At 29.4% G+C, this 27,747-nt stretch overlaps 1 protein-coding gene across 1 annotated transcript; it reads left to right on the top strand.

The window, feature by feature from the left end:
* Nucleotides 1–77: 77 nt before the first annotated feature.
* On the top strand, nucleotides 78–27,702 carry LOC129981107 (uncharacterized protein CG3556-like). Its single transcript, XM_056091783.1, has 14 exons — nucleotides 78–185; nucleotides 1,876–2,016; nucleotides 4,728–4,844; nucleotides 7,672–7,817; nucleotides 11,069–11,170; nucleotides 13,547–13,739; nucleotides 15,116–15,235; nucleotides 16,857–17,076; nucleotides 17,633–17,889; nucleotides 19,426–19,586; nucleotides 19,726–19,927; nucleotides 20,600–20,771; nucleotides 23,728–23,861; nucleotides 27,367–27,702. Exons 1-14 carry the CDS (start codon nucleotides 146–148, stop codon nucleotides 27,435–27,437), a joined length of 2,076 nt encoding a protein of 691 aa, XP_055947758.1. The 5' UTR covers nucleotides 78–145; the 3' UTR covers nucleotides 27,438–27,702.
* The last annotated feature ends 45 nt before the right edge of the window (nucleotides 27,703–27,747 follow it).

The following is a 27,747-nucleotide window of genomic DNA, read 5'->3' as shown; positions in this document are numbered from 1 at the left end:
TTTTCTCAATTTCTTATTTACTTAGAAATTTATAACCGTCTCAAGGGAAAGTTCCCGTATGCTTATTTGTAGTTATTCAAAAAGCGAACGTACAAAAGGAAAGATACAAAGTCTCTGCTTCAAGCTTGCATTGAAAAGTATTTTAATGTGGTATTTGTGGTTTCTCATATTTCCTGGAATAACAGGTAATGTTGTTAACAACTGTTTAAAAATAAAGTTTTTAATTAACAGCATTTTTCTAAAACTAATTTATCGTTAACAGATTGAAAAAATTTAATTGATAGTTTCTATGTTCTACAATTTAAATTTGGAGTTTTTTTAATCGAGTTTTTTCTTTTGTCTTAATTTTTTATCAACTTTGAGCATTACTTCGAAACATACTTTTGTTTTATATATAAAACAGCAATACTGCTAATTCCTTCTAGAGGAAAGAAAGAATCTATAGTTTAGTCATAATCATGTAGTAAAATTAGTATTAAAAATTAATTTAACAATAATATTTAATAATAGTTTGATTAAAATTAGTACGTCAACAGACTAAAGAAGTTTCGCTGCTAGTGTCCCTGCACTAGAATTTAAATTTGGAGTTTTTTTAATCGAATTTTTTTGCCTTATTTTTTTATCAACTTTGAGCGTTATTTTGTTTCATATATAAAAAAGCAATATATAAATAAGCAATATTCCTACTTTCCTTCTAGAGGATAGAAGGAATCTATAGTTTAGTCACAATCATGTAGTAAAATTAGTATTAAAAATTAATTTAACAATAATATTTAATAATAGTTTGATTAAAATTAGTACGTCAACAGACTAAAGAAGTTTAGCTGCTAGTGTCCCTGCACTAGAATTTAAATTTGGAGTTTTTTTAATCGAATTTTTTTTGCCTTATTTTTTTATCAACTTTGAGCGTTATTTTGTTTCATATATAAAAAAGCAATATTCCTACTTTCCTTCTAGAGGAAAGAAGGAATCTATAGTTTAGTCACAATCATGTAGTAAAATTAGTATTAAAAATTAATTTAACAATAATATTTAATAATAATTTGATTAAAATTAGTACGTCAACAGACTAAAGAAGTTTAGCTGCTAGTGTCCCTGCACTAGAATTTAAATTTATAGTTTTTTTAATCGATTTTTTTTTGCCTTATTTTTTATCAATTTTGAGCATTATTTAGTTTTATATATAAAAAAGTAATACTGCTAATTCCTTCTAGAGGAAAGAAGGAATTTATAGTTTAGTCACAATCATGTAGTAAAATTAGTATTAAAAATTAATTTAATAATAATTTGATTAAAATTAGTACGTCAACAGACTAAAGAAGTTTAGCTGCTAGTGTCCCTGCACTAGAATTTAAATTTATAGTTTTTTTAATCGATTTTTTTTGCCTTATTTTTTATCAATTTTGAGCATTATTTAGTTTTATATATAAAAAAGTAATACTGCTAATTCCTTCTAGAGGAAAGAAGGGATTTATAGTTTAGTCACAATCATGTAGTAAAATTAGTATTAAAAATTAATTTAATAATAATTTGATTAAAATTAGTACGTCAACAGACTAAAGAAGTTTAGCTGCTAGTGTCCCTGCACTAGAATTTAAATTTATAGTTTTTTTAATCGATTTTTTTTGCCTTATTTTTTATCAATTTTGAGCATTATTTTGTTTTAATACTGCTAATTCCTTCTAGAGGAAAGAAGGAATTTATAGTTTAGTCACAATCATGTATTAAAATTAGTATTAAAAATTAATTGAATAATAATATTTAATAATATTTTAATTAAAATTACTATTAAATGCTTTCTTAAGTGCTTTTTTAAAAATCCTTTCATTAAAATGACAATTATAATTTATTAATTATAACTATTTCTATTTATAGTTTATTCCTGGCCGGTACCTAATGTTAAATGTGATATAAATCAATTCCAATGCAATAACAGACAGTCCTGTATTTATAAATATCTCTGGTGCGATGGCTCTTACAATTGTCAGGATAGAAGTGATGAAACTTATTGCAGATGTAAGTGTCTATGAGATTACAAAGTACTACTGCATATATTTGTGAAGTATGTTACTTTGACTGATTATTTTTTTATTTTAAAAATGGCAAAAATGCCATTTTCTTCATTTAAAAGAGACATTTATTTATTTCATGAAATTATTTTTCTTGAAATAAATAATTTTTGTTTCCATATTAATTTTAATATGTTATTACGCTTATAATGCCAAATAATATTAATAAATTTTAAAAAATTTTAAAATATGAAAAATCGCAGCTATAAATAGCTGAACGTTTAATAATAGCTTCAGCATTTTTATTATAATAGTTCATATTGTGTAACTAACTATGAATAAATTTTTTTTTGAATTTTTATCACAAAATACAAATTAGTAAAATTGTAATTCACAACTTGGATATGTTGTGATATTTGCAAAACCAATTTAACGACGCATTTCCTCTATGAAACCGAAGACTGAGCGCTTAAAAAAACTTGTACAGTTTGTAGGAAAAATAAAATTTCTACGTTCTTTAGGTATTTGATCTGTGAGTGATCTTAGGTATTGATCAGTATTGTGTCATCTACTGATCAATAATGAGAGAAAATTGTCATTTTTATCTCTTTATAGCTTTGTAAAATTAAAGAAATATATATATCTTTATAAATATCTACCATCATCCAAGCCTTTCTTCTCATTTCATATGATAAAATTGTGCTATCTATATATTTAAAATGTTAACTTATGTGGCACAGAAATAATTCTTCTTGCTTTCAGTCGAATGATAGCAGCCAAATGTAAATGAATCTCTATTTCATGGGATAGCAGACTTTATTGCTTTACATCCCGTATTGGTTTCATTTAAATTCAGATTGTTTCTTTGTTCACGTCTTTTTTCAATTGACTGAAGTCAAAATTTAACACATAATTAATTACAAATGTAGTCAAGATATTACATTCCAGAATTCATATATTTAAGTCATTACTGTTTTGAGTAATTGCTTTTACATGCTTGTATAAATACAGACAGTCAACCCCTTGATGGGTTTCACTCCAAATAGGATCAGTATCTACACTTTAGATGTTAAATCAGTATACCAAACTTTATTAATCTAGCTCTCTTCATTTTGTAGTTATCGTGTTAATTTATATTCGGACAGATAAGACTTTTTCTGAATGGATTTCGTATAGGCTTTGATAGAAATGAACGGGCCCAAGTTAGCCTGGTTGATAAAGGGTTGGATTCGCGTTCCTTTGTTTGCGAGTTCGAACCCCACCGGCTAAAAATTCCCTGCGTTCTTGGTGGCTGACGGGCGTATAAATCTGTCGTGGTCACAAAATCCTCCATGTCGAGAGTAATACTATTGGAGGTACTGGATCAGGGGTGATCGTTCTCTGATTCAGGTCTAAATTACGATCTGTTTTTGAGTGAATGAAGTCCGCACCGTAAAACGGGTTGTGACGTGTGTGTAGCTAAGTCGTTTTCTTGATCCTCGATGGCGTTACTGTAAAAACAAGAGACGCTCCCCCACCGGCTTAAAATCGCTGTCTTCGTAGGAGCGGGTTTGTCCATGACAAGTGCCATAAGAGACAACAACATGGAAATGAACACATTTGGTATAAATATCCTACACAAAATTTCATCCATCTTGCTGAATCTTTCTAAGTCCATCTTTTTGGATTATCTTTAGCACAGACTGAGAGATAGATTGACAGATAGACGATCAGACTAACAGACTAGAAATATGTTTCTATGACCCAGAGCGATATATAATCTGGAGATTCATCAAAATATCGAGTTCGATTTTTTTTTGACGATTGCAGTATTTTCTCCACACTTCGTACACGAGAAAGTAAAAATTACAAAAACACAGTCTAAATACTATTTAAAAATAAAAATTGTGCTACATTTTGATTTCTTAAATCTTAAAATTTAATAGAGAACTTTCGAAAGTTAATATATTCGGAATGTGCAGATTAGCATACTGAAACTTAAAATGATACTTGATTTCAGTTTAATGAGTTTGAATACACGACATTAAGTGAAAGCGCAAAGTAAAATTATTCCTAAAATACTACAAAAAAGAATGTTGGAAACTCAGGCCACCTAGGTAGCTACTTACTTTGCCTGTATCATAATTCGTCCCTACTAATAGCCCAATAGTGATATAAATATATAATTCAAACAATTATGTAATGATAAATGGGAGCTTCTTGTGTACGGCTGACCACCCCGCCAGCACTGAAAGCAGTCTTGACAGGATAAAGGAGAGGTGGGGAGTAAAGCTTAAATAAAGAAAGAAGTATAAAAAGAAATGTGCATAAATTCTACCTTACCAATTTATTTTAAAAGTTTGAAAGAACCTTTGAAAGAAGTATTCTATAATCCTGTTTTTATGTTATACGAACTAGAGAAAGTATTGCAATCGCCAAAAAATTCAAAGTCGAGATATTGACTAATCTCCACTTTTTAGATCTACCTGAGTTCGAAAAACATTTTTTTTTAAATAAAAAATTTTGTTATGAAGCTGTGTCCAATTTTCGTATCAATTGTTTCTGAAAAATACTTCTAAAACACACTTTTTAGTATAACATATTTTTGTCTTGTAGAATATATTTTAAGAATAATAGAAAATTTTCCAAATAACATTGGGTTACCAAGCTCGAAAATTTTAACCCTTTCAAAATATATAATGACTTGAAAACGTTAATATAAGTAGCACTCTTTGACAGATCAAAGTGAATGTCTATCGGATTTCTTCAGATGTGACAACGGAATGTGTGTTCCGGAAAATGGCAGATGCGATGGATATCCCTCCTGCTCTGATGGATCAGACGAATTTCATTGTGGTGAGCATGCTATTTTCTTTTTAAAAATGTTTTTCTGCTTTTCTCCATTAACGCGCTGAATCATAATTCCTCCATATTAATATATGCTTTTCAGATTTATTTTGCTGTTATCATTTAGAGCCTACAGCTTTTTAAAATATACGATGCCAGAAATGCAATTGCATTTTGCGCTACTAAATAAAATATTAAAATAAAACCTCCTGGATCAAAGGGCCATTTTTAATTTGTCATGAATCGTATTTCAAAATGAGAATCATTTCAGTTTCAAAGCGAAGATTTTTTGAATTTTTATGGTAATAATAGAAAAAAAAATGGTTAGGTTTTTGTTTTAAAGTTCATAAAGTTTAGACAACGCATTAAAAAGCAAAGAACAATATACAACTTTTTAATACATATTTACATCCTATATGTTACTTATAAGAAATACAAAGGCTTTGATGAAAAGTAAGTGTAGGTCAACATGGAGTTATTTTTTGCATAAGAAAATGTAGTTGCAGAGTCAGCAATTGATCTTTTAACTCCCACAACGTAACATTCGTTTTAAATTCTACTTTGTTTAGTCTTGAGAAATAAAAAAAATGTTATTTCGCCAATATAATAAACCCAATTTGGAAAATCAAGTTGCACTATGACCTGATGCAAAAGCCATATAGCAACAATCTTATCGAGTTCAGATAATGCAAATACTACTCATCAAGTAACTTTTCATTACATCAAATTACCACAATCATATGTTATGAATATATGTGTAATGATTCACCTTCTACTATATATTTGATCATTTCTTCCATGATCAGTAAAGGCGTTGTCAGTCTTTGAACGCGGGAGCTGTTCACGTCGAAAGCTCCTGTTATATATACTTTGATGCAATCAGATAAACGTCTATTTTGGGTGATGTTTCTGAAAAAAATAACCTAATGTTTGACCATTTCGTTTCGTTTTTCCATGTACAGAAAAGCTCTTTAACATTTTCATTTCCTTTATCCTTCTTCCGTAACGACCAGGCCTCAGTGTTTATGCCATATGTATTCCACACTACCTATTAACAGTAATTTCCTCTGAGGTACATTGTGTTTGAGACTGCTATGCAAAAATTACTCGTCTGTAATAATTGATTTTCTGCTATGCTTCATTTAAAGTTGTTCTTAGGATTTAGGAGATATAAATCTAAATCTCAATATTCAGAATAGAGACATGAATGCCAATTATTCGATAATGCAAATTAAAAATTTTGTGTGCAACTTTAATACAATAGAATAAATCATTTCAAATTAAAAATACGGAATAAGGAAGGAAGGGAGGGGGGAATAAAGTCCAATCCAAATAAATCCAAACTAAAAAAATAATAAAAATAAAAAATAAAAAAAACTTTACGTTGATCAATAACTTACATGATGTTTACTTGCGATGATGTTTTTACAAATGTATCGAAAATTTTTATACTAAAAAAAAATCCGACTTGATTGAGTGAGCTTATATGCAGTTTTGTTCAACATTTTCTTGCTACCTTTCTCGAAGTTCCTTTGTTTCTTCTCAGAAATATCTTGTTCTTTAGTAGTTAGAAACTTGCAAGAAAAAGTATTTAAAATTCCCAAACGCACACTGTTAGGACATTCTGTATGAACTTATAAATCTGTATGGCTCTAGGATAAAATATTTTATACATTTTAATCCGTTTTAAAAGGGTGATATATTAAATTTAAAAAATAAATAAATAACTATTTGTTTCTGATTCAAATGTGGAGATAACCGTCAAATAAAAATCACTCTCTCGCATACATTGCGTCCGCGAATAATAGAACGAATTCATAACATATTTATGGCGAAATATTGTACAAAGGGCATATTTGAAATTTTTGATGAATTGATGATTTGAATTTTTTCATATTTCATATCCGCCTTTTAATAAAATTCAATAACAAATATTTTTCCTAAGATTTGTGAAGACTGATTTAAAATTTAAATATGAAATAAAACTGTTTTAGAATTTCACTTTAAATTTCATTGTTGTTTATTATACTTTTTTAAGTATATAAGTTTATTAAAAAAAATTCTTTAATTATTATGTAGTCTGAAAAGAGTAAAAGATGTTGATAGCAACTAAAACTGTCATAGTATCAAAAATCGAACACACTAAAAGATTTCAAATGGAAATATAACATAATTTTTTTCATAACGCTGAAAATAAATCATCTTTAGATTATTGTTTGATCTGTCTCGAGGCAAGACTGAAATAAAGTAAAGGTGGGTTTACACTTGGCCAGTTATAAGACGGCTAGTAAGACAGCGCATGCGCAGAAAGGGACTGATTTATGTTTGCCACAATTTCATAAGATAGATTCAGGCATTCCATGCTTGGCTATAAATTGCCGTTTTGGCGTCCCGGAATTTTTCTTTTTCACTGCGTTTCATATTAAAATGGCGGATATTTACACGCAAAAAAGGTAAAAAATAAAAAAAATGTAAACACACTTAAATTGGGAAAACTATAAAAAATGGCAAATAAAATGAAAAAAAAACAAACAAACCATCGCATCAGAAAGAACAAAGAGCAAAAAATGTCAGAATCAATCTATATTTTTCACGCCAAAAAATCCCCGTCAAATTCTATAACACACGCGCAGTGAGGGAAAATACAATTCAGTGGGATGTTGTTCCGTCATGCCAAGTACTTACCATGGACCAAACAGCATTTTTCAGCCTTTCTACGCATGCGCTGCCTACTGGCCATCTTATAACTGGCCGGGTGTAAATCCACCTTTTATGCTAAAATTCTCTAATTTAGCTGCCTTGTATGTGATATATTCCTAAATTTTATAATTTCCAGACTGTGAAGAAATATACCGTGCCACTGGAAATATAACTTACAGTGTACATGCTGGAAGGAAACGGACTTCAAAGTGCTGGAAAATAGCCATCCCTACAGACAAGTTTCTCACCTTGAGATTAAACAATCTATATTTTGCCAATGAAGTAAATAAAATAATCTATATGAATTATTACTTCTCAAAAGAAAGTTGCAATATATGTTTCAATATTATTTTTGGCATACAAATATTATGATTCAAATACTTTGTAGGGAATGATTATGTCAAAAGTCTGCATCTTTATTAAAAACTAATCGCCTTTGGCGACTACCTGGCTCACTATGGTTATTAGTTATAATTAATTTCAGTTAAATAAATTAGATATAACTTCATGTCGTTGATTCCTTCAAATGGTCAGATATTAAAGTTGTGTTATTTTAAATATCTTTCATATGCTATGTTCATTCTGTACATGAATCTTTCCTATAAAATCAGTCACATGACATCATAGTACTCTTCGAGACGTAAATGTTCGGTTCATTTATCTTCTAAATTTTGCGGTATTGTAATTCATTTATCTTGTAACTTTATTTTTTATTTTTATTTATCTTGTAAACTAAATTGATTTAAACATAATCTTTCTTTGGCTTTCAATAATGGAAGAAAGTACTTCAAATTTAAATATTTGATTAAACTTTAAGTATTTGATAAAAATAGGAAAAATGTTAGAAATGAAAGGCAAGAAAGTGATCTGTATGTGAAAATTAATCAAAAAAATATTTTTAAAAATTTCCTAGATTCAGAAAAGGTTTGTAAGACTATTAAAATGGTTATTATTAAAAAGATGATTTTTTAAAAATTTTAAGATGATATAAAAATCATTTTTGGGCTGTTATATTTTCGGAAATTATTGCGAATGAATTCCAAAACTCAGCTTATTTTTTAATAAATTAAAATTTGAAAATAAAATAATAATACCAATTTTAATAAATTAAAATTTGCTCCTTATTATTACCACTTTCCAAATTATATAAGTTCCAAATTTGGTAACTGTTGGTCGAACGTTTTAAATTATAGAACGCCAACATACACACATAGCTCAAAAATTAGGAATCTCGTCAAAAAGGAGTTTTATGACTTTTAAAAGATAGTATGAAGGTTCTTCATATTATTAAAATGAAATTTCACCATTGATAACCGGATTGTGAAAAGATTCAGTTTCAGAACGTTTCTAGGTATGTATGAGCAATAACAATTACGATTAAAAAAAAGGATGTAATAATTTGTGAAAGCCCTAAATCAACTGGGAAGATTTCTCGAAACAAAGAAGCTAAACTTGTGCTGGTTGAGGTTCGAACTCGCAACGTTTGGGTTCATAGACGAGTAACAAAGCCACTAGACAAAAGTGTACACTCTTCTCCGGAAGTTGTTATCTGGCTTATAATGTTACTACCACAACAGTCCCCCACCAGTGAGTCGGTAGAGTTTATCGCGCCAGTTATGGCGAGCGACGAACGTTGTTATCGCGCCAAGTGTTATGGAGGGCGACGGCGAGCGTGTGTGAGTGGTTGCTGCCGGTAGATGGAGCCATGACAGCTGAATGAATGATGCGGTTGTTCAGAACCAGGGTCACCAATGTGCGGGTTGAGGTTCGAACGTTTGGGATCATAGCCGAGTAACAAAGCCACTAGACAAAAGTGTACATTCTTCTCCGGAAGTTGTTATCTGGCTTATAATGTTACCACCACAAACTCTATCATATCATCATTTTGATTCTATACTAATTACTTCACAATAAAAGCAGAGTTTTCCAAATGGAATAATAATTTATCCTGGTTTGTCTCCTATCTGGACTAATCTTTATTTTCAACTGTACATGTTATTTTACTACAAAGGAAAAAGGACTTTCCAGCCATATGTTATTTTACTACAAAGGAAAAAAAAGACTTTTTGGCGGTGGTGTGGTAAAGTAATTTTGCATTCCTCTTACTACTTTGAGTGTCAATGCCTTTTTAACAGTTGCAAACTTCAAATGGGACTCTACTATCGCCTGAGCCTTTCAAAGCATGCATAGAGAAAGTCAAGCACTGTTAAATGTGGACAGTATCTTCTCAGTATAAAGAAAAAAAAAATGAAAAAAGAGCTCTTTATCTAATCATTTGTTTCTGATCATGGACTCTACTTTAAACTGAGCCAATGTATATGTATTTATTTTTTCTGGTTATTTATTTGTTCATTTATTTACTTATTTTTTCATTTATTTACTAATTTTTTTCACTTATTTATTTATATATTTTTCTCTTTGCTTTTATTTTCTTTATTTTTCTTTTATTTTTCTGTTTTCAAAGTTTAAACTGCCTATTTTTGGTAAATTTCATTATTTACTAATTATTTTTCAATGATACTATTACTGAGGAATATTTTATAGGTTCTTCTGTTTGAGCCATTTAGGCCTTCTTCACTTTTTCTTTTTATGCCTGCTCCTTTATTTTTTTGTTCAGTTTGTATTTATTTATTATTTTGGCTGTCTTTAGCTTTTTTTGAACCTAGTACACATACGTATGAAATTTTTTTTTCAATAGCTAATTCTTTGACTGCTATTTAAATTCTATTTTTTAAAAAATTTTGATTATGAGCTTTTTACCAGTGTAAAGCCACTTTTGGCACACACCTAATTATCATCAGAATACTAATTACTTATCTCTGATCAGCGTTTTTTGCTGTGTTGTACATTTTGAAATGAGAGAAATTTTCGATGATCTGTAAAAAAATCTTAATAGCAATGAAGCAATAATTTTTTTATATTTGCTTCAAATTGTTTCATAGTTTTTGAGTAGCTAATTTACTTATTCAATACAGAAAATTGCAAAACTTAAAAGCAAATATACGTTTGAGCAGTTTAAAATTTGTGAGCCCCGAGAGAGAGAAGGGAAAAGAGTTTAAAGAAAGAGGATCATTCATCAATTAAATGGATCACATGTGTGTGACTGATACAGCTAAACAGATAAAACAAGGAATCTCTTTTTCGTAAATCGAAATGGAGAAAAAATCACCAAAATTTCTATATTTTCCTATTTTAAGGTATGTAAATATATTTGATTACTGGAATTTAAAAAAAAATTACTCATGATTTCAAATTCAACGAAATTACATTTATTGTTATTTAAATGTAAATGAGTTTTTTCCTTAAATTACAACGTTTTTTTCTCTTATATTAAAATATGACATTCTCAATTTTATTGTAATATCGCGATTGCCATATCATGATGAATAATTTGAGATGAATGATGATATTTTGCTCGAATTACCACATTATATAAAGTGAACAGAATTATTTCTAACAATCTCTTTTATCAATAAATGTTATTTATTTAAGAAATTTAAACTATTTATTTGTCTGATTCTTTCCCTGTATAGGAAGTTACTGAAAAAACAATCGTTAGTGATGATGACTATACTTCATCTTATTCATATGAAGTCGCATCGAACGATAATGAAGACATATCAAACACTAACGAGGTAAGAGTATAAATTAGATTAACAGATTAATATCTTTTATATGCCATATAAATGAGTTACAATAACAAGAACTGATTACCATCTGAACTGAACAATTACAATACTGAACAAGAACTGATTACTATCATAAAATGCATGCACATACTCAGATACACCCGTATCTATCTAATGTTGTTTTGTCTTATTGTTGAGGAGGAAGGATAATCGAGTTTCGAGTAATTTGGTATTAGGATGGCTATAAAGTATGGCATCACTGACAGATTGACACAATGAATTAATTTTCACAGTTAAAATTGAGTTCTTCATTCTTGAAAATATTGTTACAAATCTGTAATTTTTCTTCCCGGCACGAATAGTGTCATCGTGGGAAAAACCGTTGTAAGATCTGTCCTGTGCGTGCTGAGCGGGTGCCGCGTCAATGACCTCAGAGCTTGGCGACCATTTGGCGACAAATTTGGCGAGTTTGGTGACAAAATGGTTTGGTTTGGTTATATTAACGTCCCGTTTGAAGCACCACTAGGGCTATTTTGGGACGGACCTCGTAATTTTGAACCGTGGTCAGATGACGAGAACGACACCTGAGCTGGCACCCCCCTCCCCACACCACACCACACCAGCGGGAGGACGTTTGGTCATGACGGATTTAACGTGCAACTGACCCCCTTACACGACGGTTCTTCGGTGGAATCGGGCCACGAACCTGAAACCCTCCGGTTCCGAAGTCGAGACCTTACCACCAGGCCACCGCGGCCCCGTGACAAAATGGATAATGCTGGAAAGTTCGAGAACTTTCAGGATCCATCCACTAAGAACCGAGATACACCTTGATACGCCCTGATTGGTCTGGAAGATTCTAGCCTCGCCTGCCGGAACAATAAAAGACCGGCACTCTCAAGCTGTGTGGAAGTCGTGTGAGCGAGTAGTCGGAGTCGCCGATAAGTAACAAGTCTTGGAGAGGATTAGACAGCAAGAAAACTGCTGAACTAGCGATTAAATGCGCTGCGTTATTACGATTGATTGACGGTATTTGTAGAAGATTTTTGTAACAATATGGAGTTCATCAAGAGATGTCTTATAATCATTTTAATGCTATCTTTAAGCACCTCATAAACTATATAGAACCACGGAACAGAAATGATTAAATTGTCGGATCAATTACTGTCAAGATATTTTGACAGGTGATTTTGATGAGAGAAGCTAAGGCAGTTTAGCTCAACGCCATGAAAGGGAGGGGCAAAATTGTGCTAATATCAGAAATAGCACTTAATCATCTACTATGTTCATAACATCTTTTTTTTAATTAGAAAGTTAACATAGTAGCACAAGATATTTCACAATATTCGCACAATGTTCTTCGATGTTCTGAATGCCGGCCAATATCAGGAAGATATCGTAACAAAGTTATTCGGCGTTTTGTGCTAACAGGGTAGATGAAATATTACCATGTATCATATTGGTGAGTACGTTTTGCTATAGCAAACATACCGAAGAATGGAGCATATTCAGGTGAAAACGTTTGCTTGAATAATGTAAAATCGATTAAAAAAAATACGATACAGTGCTTATTTTTAGTATTATGAATACGGAACAAGAATTTTTCAGTTCCAATGTATTATTCAACTGATTATGAATGTTGGTCAAGATATCTTGGTCATTTTCTCGTGATAGTTGATAGATTGTAATAATAATTTAGAAATATCCCAATTACTGCTGTGAAAGATAATGCATTTGTAGCACGTTGCTTATTACCATGTGAGAACATGATGTTGCTTTGGTTTGGAGTTTTTAAAGCTTCGACATGCATAGGCAGAAAATAAAGCGCATGGGTCATAAGAAGTTATCACCCGAAGACGCACAAAAAAGAAAACGGGAATCAACACGGAACAGCGAGGGGAGATATCGAAAGATGCATATAATAATAATAATAATAAGTTTTAAAAAATATTTTAATTTTTAATTTTTTTAGCAGGCAAAAAAAAGAATGTTTTGGAGCTCGAACGATTTTGAGGTGGGGGAAAAAAGCATCGCTGTTCTAAAAGCTGACAACTGCACAATACAGTAGCCATGTAATAATTACAAACCAATTTAAATCGGACCCCCCCCTCCCCCCCCAAAAAAGAAAAAATTCTGGTCTCGAGAAAAAAATTTAGAAGCTCAAACGATTTTAAGATGAAAAAAAAAAAAAAAAAAAAAAAAAAAACCCACCTTTATTGTTTTTTCTAAATATTGACGCATACGTAATCTGATAGTCACGTAAATGTTTCAAACCGGTTTAAACTGGTTTAAAAAATAGTGTTTTCAGAAGATAATTTGAAATGCATGTTTCGAATCATAGTAATTTCTAACTTTATTAGTGTGAGCTTGCATTTATTTTAGAACTGCAATGAAGCAAGTCTTACTATAAGTTGGGCCTCTTTGAAGTCAGAAACAGTCTCATTTTGTCCTAGAGATAATATAAATTCCAAAAGACTAATCAAAACTTTCAGTGATACGGAAATCAAGCATCGTGCAGTCAGCAGATCATCTACTGGATCAACTTTCGATTCGTTTACTATTACATATGCCATTGGTAAGTTTGCAAGTTTCATATTATTAACATCTCATAAAACTTTAGAGAATGATTGTTACTAAAAGTTAGCCATCGGGAGTGATCTTTCTTAAATTTTCTCGCATATTCTTCAATAAAATAACTTATCCCCTCCCTTACCACAAAATGTTGGACATGGGTTAGATTGCGAATGTCTTGCATGGCTTCGGCAAAAAATAGTTACCTGATTTCAATATTTTTACTGAACGTGTGAAAAAGTATTTTAGATGCCTTTTTTTCTTGAGTGACTGAAACCAAATTTTGTACAGAACTATATTTGTAGTTACCAGATCACATACCGAATCTCATTTTTTAAAAGTAAATTGTGTTTATATGCATGCGAGTTTATGAGTTATTACATTTACATAGATGCGAAAGTACAGACCGATATACTGTCAACCATTTGACAGGTTTAGTTCCAAATTTGATTAAAAATTATACATTTTAGGTCCTAAATCTGTGTCACCAAATTATATTTATTTAGCTCATTTTATTTGATAGTTATCATGACACTTTGTATTCGCACGGCCAGATATAAATACTTTGTGGTGGTTTGGAAAGAGCGAAGATAGTACCTGGGACCTTGTTGTTCGCAGTCCAGTAGCATGCCCATGATGCAAAAGCAATTGCTAGGGTAGCGTAGTTGTTAACTGGTTTATAAGCTTTCCCCACAGACTCTCCCTCCAGTGAGTCGGAGGTGAGACGAACGATATAGCTGTTGTGCAAATAAGTGCAAATGTCTTTCATTTAGTAGTATACACTCAGTATCCTCACATACCTCTGTAAGTATCTCTGAAGGTTACTTTTTAAGGTCTTTCGAATTATGAATGTTAGTATGAAAACCAAATAATGGCTCAAACCATAACTTTTATCCAGATGATTTTATCTGACAGCTTTATAATTAAATTTTGATTTCCCTTGATAAAGAATTTGAAAAAAAACAACACTGATTTCAAGATTTTATAATGCGTATAATAATGAACAATAAGTTTAAAAAAAATTAAAAAGTGGAAAATAATTGAAATAAAAACAACTCTTCTTAATTGTATATTAGTATGAATAGTATGAATTAGTATGAATAGTATATTAGTATGAATAGTATTTGTAAGATTTTACATATTTTACTTAAGTAATATCATATTAATCGTCTCGTCTATATCTTAATCCATTACTAATGAGTAAGAGTGCTACAATCGTGATAAATGTGTATTCTAGATTAAAAAATAGATAATCATCATATTGAGTTTTATTGCAACTGATTTTAAATACAAAAATTCCCTTTTTTGATATGTATTTCTTTTCAAATAATGTTGGTAAAGTTGTCGAAAAGAAAATAATTAGACAATTATTTTTTTCAGCTGATTTGCTATGCTTGAAACCAGATTCTTTCAAATGTTCTTCTATTTCTTGTATTTCAATGGAGAAAAAATGCGATGGTGTCCGAAATTGTTACAATGGAATAGATGAAGTGGGGTGCGGTAAGTAAATATAAATTTATAGAGCCGCTTTTCTTTTATGTCTCCAGATTACTAATGGGCCGAAGTGGCAGGGTGGTAAGGTCTCGGTTTCGAAGGGTTTCAGGTTCGAGACCCGATTCCACCGACTAACCATGGCGCGGGTTGAACCCGCTGGGGGGCAAAAATCCTTCATTCTGGTGTGATGTGGAAACTTGGAGAGGTGGTGGCAGCTTAGGTGTCGTCTTCGTTATCTCCGGGGAATTGCGGGGTCCGCCCCAAAATAACAGGTCGTTAACGTAACTAAACTAAACCGGAGTGCTAAATACATTTTTAAAAATATGGTTTCTATTAGAACTGATTTGCTCGGTGCGGTTGAGCTTTCTGCTGGAGCTTTTTTAGTTTTCTTCTATTCGAAACTGCTCTAGCCAATTTTCAGGCCTACTTTGGCTCTGAATTATGCTAGATGATGATAGCTTTGCACACATTAAATATGTCGAAACCAAAAATATCCTCACTGTTTTTTCGTGAGGATATTTTTGAGACCATTTTAATATCATTTGAATTAAAGATGTATTATTTGACCGACTCAGGTATCATTTTCATCATCTAACTTTTGTTCACCTTAACAAATGCCTGTCTTAAAATGGCTGTCACATAGCTTCAAATAGACAGTTTAATCACATTTTCTTCTCAGTTTCTTTTTTATTTTATAATTTGAATATTTTGAATATTTAAGAGTATGTACAGTGTGTATAAAGTTGATATCTTTTCTGAATGTTCTGCTTTCACCCATTCATTTACTAAATGGCACTGCTTTATAAGTAGATTTATTACCATAGATTTATTTTTTATACTTTCTATCAAGATAAATTCATCTAGTTATCGAATTAAGATTAATATAATCCGGTGTCCTGGCATAGGGGTAGCGCGTCTTCCCCGGTGTTCTGGATGTCCTGGGTTCGAGTCCCGATTTGGGCATGGTTGATCTTCCTGTTCTCTCTGTGAGATGTGTGAATGTGCCTTCCTGTAAAAAGGGGTTGTGCAAGCAAATGAGTGATGCGTGATTAGTCAAGTCGTACTCTTGGCCCAAGTTGGCTCTACAATAAAAACAAGAGGCGGAGGCGCTCCCCCTTAGGCTTAAATCGGCTGTCTTCGAATAGCGGGCTTGTCCGTGGCAAGCGCCATAAGAAACAACAACAGATTAATATCACTTTTTGAAGCTACAGTAAATTTATTTTGGGATTGTCATCATTTAAAAAAAATTAGGATAAGATAATGAGCCGAAAATCTTTCTCCCACGTAGAAATATAGAGGCGTTATATGTTAAATTGAAGTTTTAATATGTAATAGACTCACCGTTTATAAAGGGTTTGGGCTAGAATTGATTGTCAAATCTTTAATCTTTGATTTGATTAATTTCTTTTACCACCAGGCTACTACAACAAGTTCCAAATGTAAAACAGAACAATGACGCAATACACTAGAAACTAAAATATGAATTGTCTCTCGAACCTCACCTAAAGGTAAATGGGATTTTAAAAATTTAAATTTTGACAGGTTTTATAACTGCATTAAATATTAATATAAAATAAAAAAATAAACCTAACTATCTATATGAATATTTTCATTCTATAATTTTTAGAAAAGGGCGTCTTCGCAGTACCTGGCGTAAATACTAACCGCAACCTTGCTTTGAACTGGCTAAAGGAACAGCGTAATGCTGCTTGGGGTTGGCGTGAAAATACTCACAGAGCTATAACTGCTTTGTATCTTGCCAAAGGAGCGAATTTCAATGGCACCAACTTGGAAGAGGATCTTATGGCAAAGCAACTAGAATTACAGATGTCGACGGCAATTTTGAGGTACATTCGTATTATTTCGGCACATAATATACAACAGTTTCATAGTTACTGAAAATACAATAGGGAGCTTAAAAAACTATAGTTTTTGGATGAAGGATAAAAAAATCTTTTAAAATCTTTAGTTATAATTAACAATTACAGGAGAAAAAGATCTTCTCTGCATGCTAACTGAAGCATTAAAAGAAAAAAAAAGCTTGCAGCATTCAACTGATATTGCTTCTTCGGACAATCAATTATTAATTTTCTTGTAACACGGTATTTAAGGACTGTGTTTCAATTATTAAGAAATTTAATAATTTTTATATATTTTTTTTCTTGTGGTATCTATTTATTACTTCAAAAAATGACAAAAAATTGTAATTTTCGGAGAATATAATGTAAATTTTTTTAATAAAAAATTTATATTATATTATAAATTTAAATTTATATATTTATTAATAAAAAATTATTATTTCATATAAAATTCTATCACCTAAGAAGAGGCAAACATTCTTCTAAAGATATAATTTTTCATATCTAAAATCATGGATATTTAAAACTTTTTTTTATCTTTCAGAAGCGAGACTGATTTGATAAGTCCAACTCAGCTTGCAATGTATATAAACGCCCTTCTAGTAATTTGTCATGATCCTAGAAATTTTTATGGCTTTAATTTAGTAAATGATTTGAAAAGACAAATGGGGTATTCCAAAAACTCTACACATCTTCTGCCTTACTTAGCTCTTTGCAATGCAAAAGAGACACTTACGGATGTGGATATAAGCAAGATAGTTGGCGTTTTAGAAAGCTCATCCAATCACAGTTTCCTCACAGGTAAGTAAGTTCATTTTTCTGTTTAATTTTCAGGTTTTTTTTTATCTTTGATTTAAACCTTGACATTTCAGAAATATTAATGAATAAACACAAGTACATATGCTTTTTTGTTTTTGCAAATATAAGAATTAGTAAACAGCCAACTACATCATATATGACTGCAATGAGTATTTCACCCTTTATAAAATCAAAAATATTATGTGTTGTCAATCAGATCATGAAGAAATTTTTTTTTTCTGTTTGTCATTTAACCAGTTGTAATGGCCATGATTTCAAACAAGTCTATAGAACGAATCCGAAAAGAAGTTAAGCCAATTTCAGGACATGGTCTTTTCTCTACATGGTCCTCACCTTCTCTTTAATCTCCGAACAAATTATAATTGCTCCAGTAAAGATAAGAAGCAATCCAATGCATTATGTTTCAAAATGCCTATTTGTAGTTACCTGATATTTCCAAGTTTTTGCAAAAGAAAATAAACTACAGTAACTAAAAAATATCCTCACAAATAATTTATCAAGAATCAGATTTCGACAATTCTAAGGGATCTTATGGACGAAAAATCTTTTTGTTGAGGAATATTATTCAGCATGATTTCTTTTAAACTGATTTTCAAATCTAGCTACCTAATATTCTCCCATTTTATTTATTATCCATAATTTAATTTTTTATTTTAAGTTTTTATAGATTTTTTGTTTTGTTTTTGCATCATTTATGCATTTATTTATATATGTTTTGTATTAGTATGCTTCCTTATGTATTTTGAAGCTATTTGTTTTTTATTTTCTCGTATACGATAAAAAATTACAGCAATCATAAAAAAAATAGAGATTTTGGAGTATCTCCACTTTTTAGACTTACTTGAGTTCAAAACACATATTTTTAGAATATGTCTGTCAGTCTATCTGTGACAAAGATAATTTAATAAAACTCTTTGTGCAAGACGACTGAAAATTGGTATACGTATTTAATGCCAAATTTGAAGATTTCTATCAAATTTTGAGTAAAATCTGTTCTGTCAAAACCCGTATGCCCAGTAATTCGAATATAAGTGAACACGATAATTACAAAACTAAGAGAGCTAAGTAGATAAAACTCTATACACCAATTTAACATCTTCAATGCAGGGACCTGACAAATTTCAAGGGAAATCCAACGACGGGTTCACTGTCTGTCAGTCTGTAAACACGAAAATTCAAAAACGCACTGACTTAATTATATGAAATTTGGTATGGGTTTTAAGACAACATATGCAATTTTGTGTCAAATTTTTGTTTCAATCACTTGAGAAAAAAGTGTCAGAAATGCAAAATCAATTTTAGGATACTATTAATGCATGCCAGTGATTATAATCTTCACTTTTATTTTTAAACTGTGGTGGAAAAATAACTAATAGGAGAAATAACTAAGTGATCTTATAAGATGAAAAAGATGACGCCAAAAAATATTACAATTTTTCGAATTTTTAAAAAAATGAGCAGTGAAGAAATATTTTAAATATCAGGAGACTTTTAAATTAAATGATTTCCTTTTTTTAGATGTGCAGTCAATGGCATTAATGATATTAGCTTGCTTAGGGAATACTTCAAAGACTTTGGAACTAAAAGAAAACATTACAGAAGCCGTTAAAACTTTAAAGAAACGTCAAAATGAAACTGGGAATTTTGGAAATATCTATACAACTGCTCTTGTAGTTCAAGTAATTTTCTCTTTCTCTGTTCTTTTTAATACAGTAACTTTGCTTGCATGCTTTTTAGCGAATTTATGTAATTTTTCATTCAATAAAACTTTACAATGCATGTACGAAGTTTATTTGAATAAATAAAATATCTTTCCAGGCCCTCCTAAGTTTAGGACACGAGGAAGATACCGATTGGGACTTAAAAGCTGCTGTTGAATTTCTTAAAACAAAACAAAGAAAAGATGGGTCTTTTGGAGATTTTTTAGCAACCTATCTCATCTTGCCAATATTGAATTCGAAAAGTTTGGCCGATGTTGGAAAAATAAACTGCACTGACAATTCAAAAATGCCTAGAGATGGTAAGTAGCTAAACAGCTTTTTTTTTGAAGCTTATAACAAACAATGCTCCTTCTAAAAAACACCCAAAAATTATAATTTTTTTTTGTGAAAATAGCATAATATTGACTTTTTTATTTTCTCATATGTAATGTAATGATATTTTAAATTCTAATTCAAACTTAATTAATTTCTTAATTTTTAGCATAATTCGACCCATATTAATTTCATTCTAAAGTATTTACTTATTTCCTGATCCCATTCCACTTTTTCTATTTAATTTATTCAACACGAGTTCTAAAAGCCGAAAAGTTCCCACAGTGAGGGGAATAAGAGTGAAGGGATAAAATATTGCTGACTTACGAAAATTCTTCTAAAAGATCCCTATAATTCCCTTGCCTGTGATTGACACGTGATGGAGATCCCTATTAAAATCTCACAGTATATATTCATAGGGATAAAATTTTCATCAGTTTTTCCTCATTTCGTCTTTTGTCGTTCTGTGTTGTTCTCGTCGCTTCTGCTTGTTCATAATTCGTGCCTCCCGGGGTGGAATAAAACGAACTTAATAATTCACATTTCAGTCTTCTTCTCTGTCTTCGGCCAGGACTCTGCTTCAAAAATTATACTTACATGTATATTCTGTATATTATGTATTTACTGTGCATTTTTATAAGAAAGGATTTCTGTTACAGGTAACCCAGTTTCGGACATCGAATTCAAGCTTGGTCCGAAGATATCAATAAAATACTATCTTTATGTAGGAGATCAAAAAGATCAAGTTCATCCCTTATTTCTGAGAATACCAGCCAATAGTTCTGTATTAGATATGATGAGACTGGCATCGGAAGCTGATCCGAAATACAAGTAATCTTTTAGAATTTTAATATCTACATTAATGATCAGATAAAATCACATCATTTCTCTTAAAATGATGAAAATACTGACGAAACAATTATTTTCTTCTGCATTAAAATGATTTGAAAATAATACCTATATCCTGTAAACGAGATATCACTGAAAGAGAAAAAGGAATAATTGTTAAAAGATATATAGCTAAACAATTTTTACTGCATTTTTTTTAAAAGATGCATTTCTTCGAAGAAATATTATCGACATGTGTTTAGATTAACATTTTGCAAATTAAATATTCTATTTTTGTCTTTAAAAACATTTCTAGGCTTACGTCTGGTAGGTACATGTTTTGTAGGCATGTGTTTGATGTTAGCAAAAAATAAGTACCTGCTGTACTCGCGGTTCCTCTCACATCGAGTTTTTGCATGTTAGAGGAACTATGAGTACAATTCAAAATTATTTCATATTACCAACGGAAATTACAATTAAAGGTCTGGTACAGAGGAAAAAAAAATACATACAAGTTCTCATAAAATAATTTCTAATGTCTGGAGGGGGTAGAGTGTAAACATAACGTATTAAGATAGGATTGCTGAAATGGTGAACAGCACGTCAGGTTGATTTTATATCTTAAAAATATTTCACAAACGAAACTTCATATTTCAAGGAATGTTACTGCCAATGTCTGTCCAATAATTGTTGCTTTTGGCCTTTGAGAAATCCGTGAATAAAAAAGAGCAACGTTGTGCACTTAAATACAAATATTAGAGAGAGAAGATTTGTTCAAACTTTACCATTGCCAGCATGAATCGATGGAGTGTTTATTGGTATATTGGAGGAGATGTTTGTAGAAAAAATTGACGGGCAATCAATGTAGCATGGTGTTCTTTTCATTTCCTCATAAGTAGTATAAGTTGCTTTTACGACTGAATGTCTCTGCATAAAAAATTCTAGCCTTACTTTCTTGTAATTGCTCCTTATTGATCAGTGGTATTAAATTGCTCTGAAAATGTCTTTTATAGTATGTCTAATATTTTAAGACTTAAATATTAGACATACTATTATTTTTATAGTATGTCTAATATTTAAGATATTAATACATTCACTTTATAGAGCAGTAATTCTAAATCACCATCAAAATATCATTGGTAATATATCTAAAAATTTTCTTAGTGATTCGTGATTCCAAACCATTCTAAATATATCATTCATAATCAATCTATTATGTGTTTCTTATTAATCAGTATTCTTGTAAATACTGCTTATTGATCAGTGGTATTAAATTGCTCTGAAAAGGTCTTTTATAGTATGTCTAATATTTTAAGACTTAAATATTAGACATACTATTATTTTTATAGTATGTCTAATATTTAAGATATTAATACATTCACTTTATAGAGCAGTAATTCTAAATCACCATCAAAATATCATTGGTAATATATCTAAAAATTTTCTTAGTGATTCGTGATTCTAAACCATTCTAAATATATCATTCATAATCAATCTATTATGTGTTTCTTATTAATCAGTATTCTTGTAATTGCTCCTTATTGATCAGTGGTATTAAATTGCTCTGAAAATGTCTTTTATAGTATGTCTAATATTTTAAGACTTAAATATTAGACATACTATTATTTTTATAGTATGTCTAATATTTAAGATATTAATACATTCACTTTATAGAGCAGTAATTCTAAATCACCATCAAAATATCATTGGTAATATATCTAAAAATTTTCTTAGTGATTCGTGATTCTAAACCATTCTAAATATATCATTCATAATCAATCTATTATGTGTTTCTTATTAATCAGTATTCTTGTAATTGCTCCTTATTGATCAGTGGTATTAAATTGCTCTGAAAATGTCTTTTATAGTATGTCTAATATTTTAAGACTTAAATATTAGACATACTATTATTTTTATAGTATGTCTAATATTTAAGATATTAATACATTCACTTTATAGAGCAGTAATTCTAAATCACCATCAAAATATCATTGGTAATATATCTAAAAATTTTCTTAGTGATTCGTGATTCCAAACCATTCTAAATATATCATTCATAATCAATCTATTATGTGTTTCTTATTAATCAGTATTCTTGTAATTGCTCCTTATTGATCAGTGGTATTAAATTGCTCTGAAAATGTCTTTTATAGTATGTCTAATATTTTAAGACTTAAATATTAGACATACTATTATTTTTATAGTATGTCTAATATTTAAGATATTAATACATTCACTTTATAGAGCAGTAATTCTAAATCACCATCAAAATATCATTGGTAATATATCTAAAAATTTTCTTAGTGATTCGTGATTCTAAACCATTTTAAATATATCATTCATAATCAATCTATTATGTGTTTCTTATTAATCAGTATTCTTGTAATTGCTCCTTATTGATTAGTGGTATTAAATTGTTCTGAAAATGCCTTTTATAGTATGTCTAATATTTTAAGACTTAAATATTAGACATACTATTATTTTTATAGTATGTCTAATATTTAAGATATTAATACATTCACTTTATAGAGCAGTAATTCTAAATCACCATCAAAATATCATTGATAATATATCTAAAAATTTTCTTAGTGATTCGTGATTCCAAACCATTCTAAATATATCATTCATAATCAATCTATTATGTGTTTCTTATTAATCAGTATCTATAAATCACTCTGAATATATCGTTGATAGTATATTTAATACAGCTATTTTATAGGGCAGTGATTCTAGTCACTATAAAAATATCGTTGATAATATATCTAATAAATTTTCCTTGTTGATCGGTTTTTCTAAATTACCCTAAATATGTCATTGATGATCTATCCAATATATTTCCTTTATTGAAAAAGGATTCTAAATCCTCCTGAATGTATTGCGATTATTATATTATTCTTTTCCGATTTTTTACGAATTTTTTTAAATTTAAATAAAACTCCAAATTTTTTTAAAATTTTAGATTTCAGGCTCAAGATATTAGGGGAAAGGTATATATCTATGAATTATTTGGAATAGCCAATGATCCTGAAGACGAAAAATTTTGGCTCTTATTTGTTGAATCAAAAAATGCAACTCTTCAACTAACTACTAAAAGTAAGTAAAATTTTTCTTATAAGTATAAGTAAATATTTATAATATGTCTATTTATTTTCTTTCGATTAATTTAAAAGAAACGAAAATTTCCTGAAGATAAATTTGATTGAAATTTTGACTTCATTTTCATAGAATGGAAACTAAATTGAGTTATATTATCTGTTTAATGACTAACTCTGTATTATAATAAATTTTCAAAACAAATGAAATTTATAAGATTTTTTTTCTGTATACCGTTATGGTTGGGCTGGAGAGAAAATATATATATATATAAACAGACAATCTTTAACAGAAAGTCATATCATTGATTCTCCGACCCGCCCGAAGGCACACGCATAATAAATACTGAATGACAGAACCGTCGTTACAGCAATACGAATTGGAACTATGGTTAAGTCTTAAGAGTCATCACCAGCTACGGTAGAACCCTTCTTTAAGGAAGTACGTCCCGTCATCGTTGGAAGGAGCAAGGACCCCACCTTTTCGTGTACCCTTCAGGGTGGCGAGAACCAACTATCATGCCGGAAGCTTCTCATTCTTATTTCAAGGTCCCCCCTCCCCAGGGATACCTTTAACAGATAAACAGACTTTTTAAAAATGTTTTCATGACGTATTAAAAAGGCCTATTATTATTATTATTATTCAAATCTGGAGATAAAAATAAAAAAAAAAAAAATGCAAAAGTTTGAGATGCATTTTACAAATGTTCTAAGTTAAGTTAGAATAGGAAAAAAAAAAAAACTTTTATAATATATTACAATTTTTACATGATAAATACTCATGATTTTTTTTGTTCTTTGCTTTTTTTAATTTCCTTTTTGCTTTCTCTTTACATTGCGGGTTAATATCTTTTTTCTATTCTGAAATATTCACGCTTTTTGCTTTACCCTAAACCATTTAAAAACATTTTATAAATCTGTATAATACAATGATAAAAGCGTTTTTTAATCTTTAATTTTTATTAGTTTACAATTTTTGAGATTTTTTTTTTTAAATATATTTCTCTATTTAATTTCTTTTTATAATCAGTGGTAGTTCTTCATTTCAGTTTACTTCGCCTCATAAAATTTAAGTTGTAACAATTACCAAAAATATAAATAACTATGAATTGTTTTTACTCATCAACTTAAGAAGTGTTCAAAGAAAGAGAAACATGCATATGAAAAATAAAAAGAAATTTTCAAAAATTATATTGCACAATTTTAAAGGTGAAACTTTTATATTTTATTCGAGTTATCCAATGGTCAAAACTTTGGTTTTCATTTATATAAAGCTTACAAGTCATAGCTGAGAAAAGGAACAGACAGTTATGGCCTTTAATGATGTGCGCAAACCATTTCACCAAAACACCCCTGTTTTCTTTTGAGTTTATATTCATATTCTGAATAATATACAAAATCTCATTTAAGAAGCAAATTATCGTCTACTTATAATTTCCATTTCCAAGAAAAAAATAGCTAGCTTCTTAAACAATCTATATATTTAATATTCTTCTAGAATATTAAAGCCCGTATTAATAAAGTTCTTACTATAAAAATAAATATATTAATTTCTATCTTTTTATAATACGCCATTAAAATATTATTTTTAAATCAAAATTATGGAAGTCAAAAAACAAATACCCCTTTTTTAAAAGCAAAAATATAAACATTTTATATCCATTTTTAAAAATAAAAAATATGAATGTAATATATAAATTTGTAAAACTTTGCGATTCTGTCAAAACAAGCCTGTAAAAACTTGTGATAAATTTTTTAAAGCGAATTAACATGTTAATCACATTTAGAATACATTTTGACTTTTAATGAATATTCAGAAATTTCTTTCGTGTCATGTTCTTTGCGTCTTTATAATTTTGCTTTATTTACGGAAACAATTATTATTTCTTAATCATTTCCTGCATTAATTCAAGCATTTTTCTAAGCTTTTTATTTTATTATTTTCTTTTCTTTTCTCTTTTATATATATATGTGTTTACAGATTTTATGGAATCATAAAATTATTATTTCTCAAATCAACTTCTAGTTTACACCGCCTATATAAAAATCAATATATGATTAAATTAATATATTAATTGATAATTAAAAGCCAAAACTTATTAAATTTTATATTGTCATTGAAAACAAGTTTTTTACAAATTTAGAGCATAAGGAGATCAAAGAAAAATCTATTAAACGAATTCCATAATTACAAATTGAGGTAACAAGAAATTAAAAAAGTTTTTATTTGCTCTTTTTATCAGAATTTATCAAAAATACTGAATTTTATGTATCTGTTAAATAATTCGATCAATATCATACAGTAAATGATTATTTATACTTCAGCATGATAATCAACAAAAGCTTTTTTAACGTAATATTTACGGCTAGTATACTATCTGTAATATTTATGACTAATATCTGTACCATGGAAAGTCACGAAAAATATCATTCGTCATAACGATAATCATACAGTTACTAAATTTGACATGTAGTTTACTTTTGGGTAGATGGCACTAACCTAAGAAGAGGTTTTACAAAATTAGTATTAGATTTTCAATTAAGAAAATCAATGAAGATCTTAACATTTTTCAACAAAAGCTTTTTTAACGAAATATTTAAGGCTAGTATACTATCTGTAATATTTAGGACTAATATCTGTACCATGGAAATTCAAGAAAAATATCATTCGTTATAATGATAATCATATAGTTACTAAATTTGTAATGTAGTTTACTTTTGGGTAGAAGGCACTAACCTAAGAAGAGGTTTTACGAAATTAGTATTACATTTTCAATTAAAAAAATCAATGAAGATCTTAACATTTTCTTAGCAATCTCAGACAGTAGCGTTACATAAAAATATTTTTACATTATGTTAAAACATATAGCGTAGGTTTTTCAGTGATATCAATTTTATTATATTATCGTAACATTTTCTGTAAAATTTTAATAATATTTTGAATATATTTTGTTTATTTTACAATCTTTCTTCACTGTTTAAATTACTGGATAATCTCCATGTTTATTAGAATATTGAATATATCTTTTTTAGAATATTATCATTGCCATGTAATTAAATTAAAAAAAATTAAAAAAATAGATGAATAAACAAAGCATTAACCATGTTTCAGACTATATATTCGAATGTCTTTAAATTTTTCATTAATGTTTTTTTTTCTATAACGCTTCCAAATAAGGTGAGAATCCAGAATTCAAACCTTTTTCACTATATAAAAACCAGAAGATAAGGAAAGTTTCTAGTTGCAATAAATTTTTTAATTGATAATATATTTTATAACTGAGACTGAAATAATACATATTCTCAGATTATGAATAAATACCCTAAAAACTCGTGACATCCAAACAAGTTATAAATACTTTTATAATAACTTGTTTGGATTCAATTTCAAATAGTTAGTTCTTTGGTTAAAGATGTAATTATTTTGTAATAATGTGTTTGCTTTAAAATGTTATCAATTACGGTGATTATAAATTTAGGCCTATTAAGAAACATTGTTTTTCCAGGTCCAGATGAAGTTTACCTGAAGAACAACGACAAAATAATTATGTGGTACAAAACAGCCCAAATAGACTGATGGCATGCCATCGGAACAAAAAAAAATCATATTACAATAAAAAGTTATAATCTTTCTATAAAAGTTTCTAGATATAAAATATTGATGGCATGTGTTTCAGTGATTTATAATCACTGATTTCGATCGGACCTCGATATTGGGAAATATTGTATAATTATTTATATATTCTAATGGCGATTTCTATTACTATGAGAAATTTGCTCTAGTTTTGAAACACTCTGTATTTAAAGTTGATTTGTTTTGGGATACTAATCAATCTATATTGAAATCATGAATAATAAATTGCATTTTGCATTTCTTTTTATATAAT

The sequence above is a fragment of the Argiope bruennichi genome, chromosome 8 (assembly GCF_947563725.1).
Source record: "Argiope bruennichi chromosome 8, qqArgBrue1.1, whole genome shotgun sequence".
NCBI classification, from domain to species: Eukaryota; Metazoa; Arthropoda; class Arachnida; order Araneae; family Araneidae; genus Argiope; species Argiope bruennichi.
The sequence above is the reverse complement of the archived record's forward strand: the minus strand, read 5'-3'. Positions and strand labels throughout refer to the sequence as shown.